Genomic DNA, 12163 nt, shown 5'->3' on the forward strand with positions numbered 1-12163 from the left:
CTGAAGTACATGAAATACATCCCAGCTGATTAGCAAAAAAAAAAAAAAAAAAAAAAAAAAAAAAGTTGCAATAAAATTCCTTGTAAAGATTCATCATTAACTACAATACTGAACTCAGTGGTTTGCAACTATAAAGCAGAAATATCCTGGAGGTTTTAGCTAACTCTCATAAGAGAGAAGCCTTAATAAAGATATGTAGCTATGTGTGTGTGATGGCTTGTTGGGGCCAGGAGCTGGACGTTTCATGGATTCAGTGCAGCAGACAGCGTGGGCTCTCCTCACAGCAGACATCTGGGAGAAAGACTGCTGCAGCAAATGAAGTTCTCAGGCATTTGATTACTTCCAAGCACAAGAATGACTTAGAGCTAGCCACTGATAGAAGTTAACCTAAGAATGCTCTGATTCATTGCTGGGGAGGGCAGCAATGTACTCCTTATAATTTTTCAAATGATTAAATATCTCAAAGCTCTGAAAATGTTCTTTTCCTCCTGGCTGTTACTGAAGGTTCTCTTTTTAAATAAACCCCCACAACAAATACCTAGACTATTTCTAGATGCTCCCAAGGACTTGTTATGAAATAGTGGGAGCAAGTTATCCTGAACAATGACAGAAACAAACCAGTTGGAGCTCTACCTTACAGCAAAAATATAGAAGAATTTATCTATTCGGTCTGGACGGGATCCAAACACCTCATCAAATTTTCCTATGATTTTATTCATGAGAGATTAATCTGATAGTAATCAATGAATGTGACAAAGTTACATATATTTAGAAAGATATATTGAACCATCTATCTCAGATATCATATTCAGAAGCTATTACTTTGAAAATATTTCTCAGAATACAGATTAATTTCTGCCTGTAAGAAAAAGGCTTAAGAATATGAGCAATTCATCTGCCCTTAGATGCTTTACACAAACAAACAGAATGAACAAGCGCATCATCATTTTGTTAGGGGAAAAAAAAAAAAAGGAAGTGAAGGAAATCCATAACCACCACATCAGGAAACTAATGGAGACCCTGAAACACTACCTACCTTCTTTTACCCCTCCCACCAGGCAAAATTGGTTTTGTTACTGTATGTTGGAAAGGTACAAAGAAGCACTGTGGGTCACTACATACTACAGTAGTATTTATGACAGCAAAGAATCTTAGCAAAATAAATTGGCAGGTGTCCCATTCATACAATCACCCTCTTGCACTATTTTAGAAAGCTTCAGCTGTGGTCTCTGATGCAAGACTGATGACCATACCTCTGAAGCATGAGTGGACATATTACTAAGATATGCTGGCTGGTTTTAGAAAGCCAGCAATCTGAAGGGATATTATTCAATAAGCAAATTTCATTTGTGTTACTTGAAGCCATTCAAAGGACAGATGAGTATTTTTTTTGTCCTAGCACAACTCACTGATGTCATTAAGTTCCAGAAAAACTAATTTATCCTTTAAAAATACATCTTTTCTTCATTCTTAGTGAGCTTTGTTCTTACACATGTACTAAACAGAAACCTTCATACTCATTTCACCAGCAGCACCATGTAGAGCCTACCAGTCCATAACAGGGTCCTTACGGATCTTTACAGAGGCCAGTTTCTTACCCTAGATTTCTCACCTAACAAACCAAAGGATGTAGAGCACTCTAAGAAATCTCCATGAATTCAAACTATGAATTCAAACCCAGAATCAAGGAAGCTGTGTCAAAACCAGTCACTCACAGAAAAACAAACAAATAAATAAATTTTAAAAAGAATAAAAGAAAAAATCAGACAGCATTCTGGGAAAAAAAAAAAAAAAAAAGAAACACCTTCATAAAAACCTTCATATTTGCAAATCAAATACATAATTGATAGCCCAACAAAATCAATTCATTTTTCATTTTTGCATAATGACTTTTAGTCCTTACTACATTTACTTATGACTTAAATCTTAGTAACTATATACATCATTATATGCTTTTATTTAAATGAAAACGGCCTAGTTTTTTGTCGCACAACTTTTAAATCTGTTATTATCGTTATTTTTGTGATACAAGCATACAACAAATAGTCAATGAAATTCTTTTAAGTAGAAGAAAACCCTGCATCCCTATTAAGCTTTTATTATTATTTATTTATTATAAACTGAGACATTGCTGCTGAAAAATTGCTTGCGCTGGAATTCATATTTTAATGATGCTCGTACATTCTTGCTCTGAATCAAAGGAATAGAGGTTTATTTATTTTATCCTTCTTTGCATGACTGTATTTTCTGTTACTTAAGCAGTTCTGCAGATTAGATATACTTCCTATTACCATATAACATATGTAACTTCACATACTTTAAACAATTTAGAAGGGGGTTAAACGTTTCTGAAAAAAAGCTTTGCCCTTCAAGATACTCTAAAATCACTAAAACCTACTTACATCTCTCTTACAATTCATGCCTCTTAAACAAACTAAAACAATTTATTATTATTTGTATTAATTACAGAATAGCATGATTCTCTGTCCACAGAACTACACAGAAAAAAAAAAATGTATCCTTAATCTATTAACTTGATACTTTAAAATACTAATAATGAGATGGGTATTGGAAATATCCTGGCAACTGCCTTGAGACCTACTCCAAAAACAGGTAACTGGAGTTACAAGCTGGGAACTCGCTTACATGGTGAGCAGCAACTGTGCAAAGCATTTCAGTCTGATCTGTACAGCACTCTGAATTTGTTTTTGCCACCTGTCTTACTTTGCTGAGACATTCTGTAGATATATGGCCTCTCACCCAAACAACACTTATTCAGCTAAGCATTATACAAAATAACAAAAAAAAGGAAAATAGTATAAAATTACTTTAGTAATAATAAAAAAGAAGCTAAATCACATAGGCCCAAGTAAATTTACACTGCAGATTAAGTTTAAAAAGTTAATTATACCTGTAATTAATTTTGTAAAAATGAATTTTAGTAGCTGCTGAGGTAATTTTCCAGGAGGTTGCTATAGTGACAGGCACAAGGTGCATTACCAAGGTAATGTGTGTGTAATGAGCTGCTGACAGCAGCTTTACCCTGACGTCAAGAAAAATTGCCACAGCCTCGTAGCACACTTGTGGTCTGCACACTGACCAGAAACAAAGGAAACCTTTTGTTTCCTAATCAGTACTGAGAGAGAAGTACTCATTTTTAGTGCACCTCGTATTGCCTATGACAAGGTCCAAAACCACAGCCAGCCTCCAAGGAAGCTGCCAAGCTATGAAGGTGCTAATGATACCCTTGAAAGAAAGTGTTTCAGAAGTACCTTTTGTCTGTATTTCAAAATAAACAGAAAGAACCGGGTAACAGGAATAGGCTGACTAGCTCTGTATTTTCCTACATGTCCTTCTCATACAGAAAACAGGCAAAGAGGTGTGACTCCTAAACTTATAAACAAACGAGCAGTTTTAACCAATAACCTTCTTCCAGAAGTTAAATACAGCCCCCCTTGCCATAACACGGCAGCTCAACATTCACCTTTAATTAACTTCACAGAGTTGCAAACGAAAACTGACCATCGAAACTTAGTTGAATTTAATTTCAGTGAATGAAGTCCCGAAACGTCTTCAGCATGACGAAACATGGGGCAGGCACTTCAACCATGTAACCACCTCCAACCATGAACTTCCATTTTCCAGCATCTCTGAGGTCAATTTTTTATTGCAGGTAAGCAGGTGACAGAGAAGCATTCTCTCAAGAATAATTCCATAAGATGAATTTCTGAAACTCTGAACTACATTTAGTGTATAGCCTAATTAACCAAGGGAAGGCATTAAGCGATGAGCAAAGACAGCAAGAGCTACAGCCTTTGTCTGTGTATAACCTTCATTTTCCTTTCCAAGGCTGAAATTGAGATTGTTCTATTCATCAATACTGCCCAGTAACTCTTGCCAAACTCAACAGGCAAGACTGATGGAGCAAGATGCTAAATTAATATTCGTCAGCATACTAATAAACCTTGTGCTTTGAAGGAATCTCTGTGCCAACACCTTGCAAACACAAGAGAAATGGCTGGAGAACACAGTGGCTCTGCAACACATAGCTGAGGAGAAGCAATGGGCTGACTGCAACCCCACTAGAAGCATCCCCCAAAAATCTCTACACTAGAAACAAACATGCTGAGCCAAAGGTAATTATTAACATTAATAAGAGGGTCAATCTACAACTAGGAAAGATGACTTGTTACAATCCAGTCAGTACACAACTAAACTTTTCCTTCATCTATATGGGGAGGATGAGAGTTCAGGGGAAGAGGAAAGGGTCAAACCCCATAAAACTACAGGAAGTTTGTCATCTAACTGAAGGTTTGTAGGAGATGTCAGTATAGCTGCAGCTATAAAGACAAGGCTTACTAACAATATTTCTTATGCAAATGCTTCCACTGTGTTTAACCAAGATAGATGTGTTTAAGCAAGATAGATGCCACTTGGCTGACTTTTTTCCTGGTATGGCAGTAACTGTTAACATTTACAGCTTTTAAACCCTAAAGCTCTTTGATGTAAGGCAAACATTTATTTTCCACAAAGTTCATAGGTATGACCCTTCTATAAAATGATCACCATCATGCACATACCAGTGACAGCTCAGCTGAAAATAAAACACTAACCAAAGCTTAAGACTAAGGCAGATTATTTAATTAGATTTGCTCTATCTCTGTCCTTTGGCCACTCTGCAAATGGGTGCATACTTCCGTTGGGGTTTGGTGTATTTCTTTGTTGTTTTTGTTTGCTTGTTTGTTTCTGCAAAACTCTGAACTGGCTGTTGAGAGTACCACAAACTAGGACCATGTGCTGGAAAACAAACTTTGAAAGGGAAAAGCCTTTTTATGCATTTTTGAAAATACATACAAATTTACTGTCTATTAACTCCACATATGTAAAATGTTAAAGCTGCCATAGTAGGACTTTTCCTACCTCACAGAGTTGCCAGAATAACTAACACAAGCATCCTTTTTGGTAACATGCAGCGGAACAATGTTCAGTGTACTAACAGGAGTTGTGGAAAAAGAAAAAGAATGTAAATTAGTACTGGTTGCACTTTCAGAATTTCTGTGGAGTTTTTCATTTCTGAAACTCTCTACTACTGGTGAGAAGTTGATGGACATTTACCAGTTTCCAGAACTACCTAATCTTAACCTAAAGTAAATATAGTAAATCTTAAGATCTTTGCAATACGGTAGGAAGTAGATTAAGTCTACACTATGTTCCTTTTGTTGATATCCCATCCAAATTGTGCCTGTTTACCTCAATTTCAAATTCCTACTTAGCTAAAACCTTAGCAGAGGGCTAAAAAAAAGCAAATTAAAAATGCTGCTGCCAACTGAATATTTTAAAAATTATATAAATTATAAAAGACATTAAAAGCACAAAATAATAGAATGGTTTGCGTTGGAAAGGGATGTCAAAGATCATCTAATTCCAACTCCCATTCAATGGGCGGCGACACCTCCTGCTAAATCAGAATGCCCAAAGCCCCATCCTGGCCTTTAATACCTCCAGGGATGGGGCATCCACAGCTTCTTTGGGCAACCTCTTCCAGTGCCTCACCACCCGCTGAGTACAGAATTTATCCCGAATATCTAATCTAAATCTACCTTCTTTTAGTTTAACACGATTACCCCCTGTCCGGTCGCTACACTCCCTGACAAACAGTCCCTCCCCAGGTTTCCTGTAGGTCCCCTTTCAGGTACTGAAGGCTGTTGTAAGATGTCCCTAGAGCCTCCTCTTCTCTAAGCTAAACAACACCAACTCTCAGCCTTTCTTCATAGGAGAGGTACTACTGTCCTCTAATCATCTTCACAGCCCTGGACCTACTTTAACAAGTTTCTGTCTTTCTTATACTGGGGCCCCAGAGCTGAACACAGTACTCTAGGTGGGGTCTCACCAGAGCAGAGTAGAGGGGGAGATTCACCTTCTATTCTATTGTGTAATCTTCATTTTTTCTACTGGATGCAGTGCTTTGGTATGCAGTCAGTTCCATGCCTCATCTTTCTTCAGACCTTCCTTTTATATTTGAGGAGTATGTGTAAAGTGTAAGATAAGAGCAGGAATGGTTCTACTAGTAACATCTGATTTTGATCTTCAGATTCTCATTTTCATTTATCTTACTGCAAACAAGTGTTAGACTGTGTAAAGTGTGAGCACATAAAAGCAGAATCCACTATTTTGCAACACAAATTGTACCAAGATATAGCTTTAGAACCTTCCAATACATTTTTTAAAATGTAGACATTTTATGTAGGCATGTCTACATGACAGACAGGTATGAAGGAATTAATTGATCACCTGAAGTCAGTAAACTCTGACAGAATAGAACCATAGAGAGGTTTGGGTTGGAAGGGACCTTAAGGACCATCTAATTCCAAGCCCCAATATTATGTAAAATATTGTGACTTAACAGTACTAGATGACCAGAGAACTACAGTGCTGTTCATCTAACTGAAGTCACATAATCATGAGTATATGCATGGCTAAATTACCATACAATAACAAAGAGTTTAAAATAAAACTATGTTGCTCAAGGTGATGGCAAATGCAGAAACAAAAGGTTCAAGGACTTTCTGCATTTATAATGCTGACTGGCATAACAATGAAGTGGGGTATTCAATACTAAGTGACATATATAACAAACGGATGAACTTGTGGGGAAAATATATTTATCTCAAGTCTTATAACACACAAGCAGAGGAGAGCTGCTAACCAGGTATCCTCAGATACCCTTGTGTAGCAACTCAAAATGCTTGGTTGGAGGTACACAGTGGCATAATTCTTCCATGTCACAAGGCCAGAGAAAGGTGAAGTTTTTCACCAAGGCTCTGAGAAGCTTTCCCGTACTAAGCACTTCTTACTTCACAAAGGTCAAGTCCTTTGCGTCACATTGGAGAAAAATGGTGATGAATCTCCATAAACTCCAGTTTAAACCCAAATTCTGCAAATTGTGCCATAAATATGAAATGTTACTTCTAACAACAGACTCTTGGTAAAATCGTTGCCTTTCCTTTTTACAGCCTTTGAAACACCATGATATAATCAGACTGCTGACTGGAAACCTGCTTCCTTCGCTTTCTTAACCTTGGTTAGGGTATTGTCACCCTGTACAGTACATACAGAAAGATCTTATCTTACACAACTATTACTTAAGGCTATCCACACTGTGGTGGTGTTTTACATCTGGCTTATACTGTGAACACTATCTCTGAAGACACAAAGGGAAGTGGTTTAGTGGTAAATAAGTGGGTAAGTCACCCAGTAATGTATATGGGAAGTGAATAATTTTCATTTACCCGATGTGCTCTTGACTTTACCACAATATAATACAAGAAATTACTTCTAAAACAACAAGAACACCCAACTTTTGTAGCATCCAAGGGTTAGGGAAGAGAATGGAATGCAACTGTTGATCTACCAAGAGGTTCAAATCAAATCCCACGATTCAGAAAATTTTCTCTTGGATCTGACCCTCTGGTAAAAACACATCTGATATATTCTTCCATGGTACTAGCAGTGGGTATAAAAACATAAAAAATATAGCTAACGTTGACAAAGCAGATCAGAAGATGACAGAAAGTGAAAGGACAGAAACATACAAGATACTTTAGAACCAGAAACATGACTTGGTAACAATAACAGAAAGAGAAAATACAGAGAAAGAGATAAAGACAAGTGAAATAGTGAAGAACAAACAAACAAACAAAAAGCCAACAATATAGGGAGCAGACTGAAAATACTACTACTACAAAAACAGGGAAAGACAATGAAAGGATCCTACACGGCATGAATGAGTAACCTGTGACACACTCACACGTATGCTTAAAAAGATACAAGAGATCGAGTCGACAACAAACCATTGTTTTCTGTTTGAAACATCAAGCCAGAAGAAATTTCTATGCCTCACCAAGTCAACCAGCAATGAGTGTTTATTTCTCTCTTACTGCCCTGTGAATCCCAATTGTAAATTTTAAGCATCTTGTTTTGCTGCTTTGTGACATGGGCACTTAAATTAACAAATTCTCTTTCTATTGTTAGACAGATTCGCTGTATTTTTGAAACAATGCCTCTTTGATTTCTGCTAATTGCTTTTCTGGGACTTACCTATTTGCAAGCTCTACTTGCAAGCATAAATACGTGAGATACTTTTATATAAAAGACTCATGTAGTGATTCATAATTCTAATGTTCTGTGACATGTTCTAGAACAAATTTTGCAGAACTCTGTAGTATGAACTATAATCTATTATAGTCAAAATCAGGAAACTTGCAAAACCTCATGTTAAATTGCTAACTCTATTATGCTTTAAAAGTAACCAATATGCTAGTACATTTATCTTTTTCAAGGCAATGTACTAGCAATTTGCTTCTATAGCTACTTATTGAATTATTCCCTGCTATTTTTAATAGTACTCAGAAGATCCACTATAGCGGTAATTTCACTAGAACTAGGTCAAAACAATTGTATTCAGTACAATCTGATCTGAAGTAGCATCAGATGATTATTTCCTACTTTGGAGACTTAGTCTATTCTCTTTGTATCCTCTAAGGCAAGTGCACAAAATACATACATTTATTTTAACTTCACAAGCATTACCATGCCTGGTGTGGAAACAAAGATAGAACCTACAGATAGGAGAAACTGAGAATATAAAACAAGCTCTGCTTCACTTTCTACCTATGTTTGCTGCTCATTTTAGTACGGCACAATCTGGAAGTATACTGTTAGTAATTTGTCTCTAAAGTTTTCTTTTTACCATTTATATACCCTAAAATTTTTCACTTTGGGTAGTATTTTGTTTGCTTTCTTACCACTGAAAAACAAAACACACTATTGTACGTTTGGGGACAACAGGAACCAAAACAATACAAGAGGGGTTTCACTGTCCTTTGCACCACTGTGCACCAAAATATGCATATACAAATAATAGAAGTAGTAGGTTGAGAACAGCTCCACAGGACAGGACCCTATATACAGGAAAAGGAAAATGAAGCAAAAGAAGAAAATTATGTGCCAACAAGAAGGAGCATTGGAACAAATCTGAGCAGAACATTATCATGCATCTCTAGCTCTCCAGCTGCCTAAACTGCATCAGCAAGACATTAATGTGTTTGTCTTGACTCAGTCACATAAAGTGTTAAACTAGATAAGAATCCTCAGGCTACTGTGCAGATCATCTCATCCCAGACCTCTCCTATGTCTGTGGCTGTATTCCAATGAGCTGAATGGGAGCTTCACGGTGCCTTTCAGCTCCTTCTGTGCTTTCCTCAATAAGAGACTTCCACTCGTGTCAGCATGACAAAGAGCCTGGAATGATGTAGTTAGAAATATCTTCATAGCTAATACAAAAATTCATGTCATGACCACACAGGTTTTTGCCACAGTTTTAATAAGCAGGCATGCTGTATTTTTTAAATACTGGGCAACACCAAAAGGTCATCATTCATTACCATCATCCATTTTTTTCACAGGAGATGAGAATTTTTGTCAAAGTTATAGGCTACTCAAGAATAACTGAATTTCATTAAGCCAATCTTTGGCTGATTCCAATGTTAAATTCTACAATACTATTTTATCAGAATCCTTCCCCAGAAATGAAGAGCATAACATTTTAGAGCAATTTTAGTCACAGAGGCATTTTTATTGTTGATCTATAAAAGATAGGATTTGATTTAAAAGGCTCTTACTGTACTTTTTTTTCACCTTTTACAAATTGAAGTCTCTTTTCAGCTATGTCTTTGCTTTTCTGGCAGCCATGTTCTTTCACATTTAGGCCTTCTTTCCACAAAAGAAAGGCAGTTCAACAAAACACGAGAACACTTGCTTCATACTATTTACCTCACCACCAGAACTGCAAAAGCAGCCTGTGAGGGAAGAGGGGAAAGCCTTGGAAAAAAGACATCTGATTTTTACGCATTTTATGAAAGTTTACCTTGATTACACTTCTTGCATTATAGAACCTGAAAGTATTCTTGCCCAGCTTGCAATTGTGAGCATATGTCAGAGGAGAGAAAGGGCTTAAAAAGATACATCAAAATCAAAACCAGCAGTGTTTAACTACCCCTAGTTAGAATTTTTAAGACTTCAAATGGTAACCAACCTTCACTCTGGGAAGCAGACAGAGACACGCAGACACAGACACATACACACAGACACACAGACAGAGACACAGACACACACACAACTAAAACTAGATGCACTCCACAACTTAAAGGAGCTTCTAAAGTGAGACATGGTTATTTGTAGCCATCATGCACTTACTATTTAGTTGAATCTGATAATTGATACTCCCGTCGTCTGTCATAACATTCCTGGATTCCAGGGTCATTCCATAAGCTTCTTATTGCATCTACATACGGGTTCTCAAAAGTTGACACCTTTTCTACATCGACTTCTCGAACTAACTGTGCATGAGCCTAATTAAAAGAAACAAAACAGGAAAAATTTACTTAATTTTCTGTACTTGCAGATAGCTCTTATACAGTGAACATGATTAACAGGAATAATTTTCATGACTGGCCATCTCACTGATGTGTATACACAATTTGAAAAATCAAGTACCATGATGAAGGTTGGGGAGATGGAGAAAAGAGACTACCGGTATAAGGAGTTCTAGAAATGAGAAAGAACTGAGGAACACTTCATTTTTTTTTTATGGAAAGTACATACACGTCAACAGGAATTAGCAAATTATTTACCTTTCATGCTACTAGACACTGTCAAACAGAATACCTACCATCCATTCTATGAGCTGAATAACTCACAACAAGAAGATAAAAAAAGACAACAAAGTCCTGAAATATTCAAGGATGAATATTTTACTAAAATCTGTATTCATGTGAATGAACTTAGGGATGCGGCAAGAAGGACCATCACTGATTTATTCCAGATGACCTTAAAGTAAATGGTAAATGAATGAGAATAAGTAAGAGTACTGAGCAAATTACAAATGAGTGATGGTGAGTTTGAACTAAGACAAACGTTAATGAGCATAGCATTAGGACAGAAGGTGAATTAACAAATGTGGGCCTTTATTTCAGACGATGTTTAATCCAACCCAGTATAATTGAGATAAAATTGATGAGATGAATAAAATTTATATTTAATTAAGCTAATTCTAAAGAAAGCTTTCATTTTTTATTTTTTAGGTATAGCACATATAAAATACTTCCTTTTTAAATTATAACCACAGGATCACAGAATGGGCAGGGTTGGAATGGACCTGTGAATCACCTAGTCCAACCCTGCTGCCAAGCAGGATCACCTAGAGCATACTGTGCAGGATGGCCTCTAGGTGGGTTTTCAGTATCTCCAGAGAAGAAGACTCCACAATCTCTCTGGGCAACCTGTGCCAGTGCTCTGTCAACCTCACAGTAAAGAAATGCCCCCTCATATTCAGCTGGAGCCTCCTGTGCTTCAGTTTGTGCCCATTGCCTCCCGTCCTGTCACTGGGCACAACTGAAAAGAGACCAACTCCATCCTCCCAACATTCTCCCCTCAGATATTTATATACATTGATGAGTCCCCTCAGTCTTTTCTTTTCCAGGCTAAAGAGGCCCAGTTCTCTCAGCCTGTCCTCGTATGAGAGGTACTCCAGTCCGCTAATCACCTTGCGACTTGCTCCAGTGGCTCCATGTCCCTCGTACTGGGGAGCCCAGAACTGAACACAACTCTCCAGCTGTGGCCTCACCAGGTCTGAGCAGAGGGGGAGATCACCTTCCTTGACCTGCTGGCAACACTCTTCTGAATGCACCTCAGGATACTATTGGCGTTCTTGGCCACAAGGGCCCATTGCTGACTCATGCTCAGCTGTCCACCGGGACCCCCGGTTCCCTCTGCAGAGCTGCTCTCCAGCAGGTCAGCCCCCAGCCTGTACTGCTGCTTGTGGCTATTCCTCCCTAGGTGCAGGACCCTACACTTGCCCTTGTTGACCTTCATGAAGCTCCTCTTGGCCCATCCCTTCATCCTGCCCAGGTCCCTCTGAATGACAGCACAGCCCTCTGGGATATCAGCCATTCCTCTGAGCTTTATGTCATCAGCAAACTTGCTGAGGGTGCACTCTGTTCCATCGCCCAGGTCATGGATTAATAAGTTGAGTAAGACTGGGCCCAGTACTGACCCCTCAGGGTCAATGCTAGCTTCAGGTCTCCAGCTAGACTGCACCACTGAG

The 12163-nt window shown here is 37.9% G+C and overlaps 1 protein-coding gene across 1 annotated transcript in view; it reads right to left on the minus strand.

Annotated features, from left to right (window-relative positions):
* LOC118156017 (guanine nucleotide-binding protein G(q) subunit alpha) overlaps window positions 1–12163 on the minus strand; it is a 133812-nt gene that overhangs the window by 27060 nt on the left and 94589 nt on the right. Inside the window, exon 3 of the mRNA XM_035309757.1 lies at window positions 10255–10409. Within this exon, the coding sequence (XP_035165648.1) occupies window positions 10255–10409 (155 nt within the window). The remainder of the gene's footprint in view (window positions 1–10254; window positions 10410–12163) is intronic.

Source organism: Oxyura jamaicensis, chromosome Z (genome assembly GCF_011077185.1).
Source record: "Oxyura jamaicensis isolate SHBP4307 breed ruddy duck chromosome Z, BPBGC_Ojam_1.0, whole genome shotgun sequence".
Taxonomy (NCBI): Eukaryota; Metazoa; Chordata; class Aves; order Anseriformes; family Anatidae; genus Oxyura; species Oxyura jamaicensis.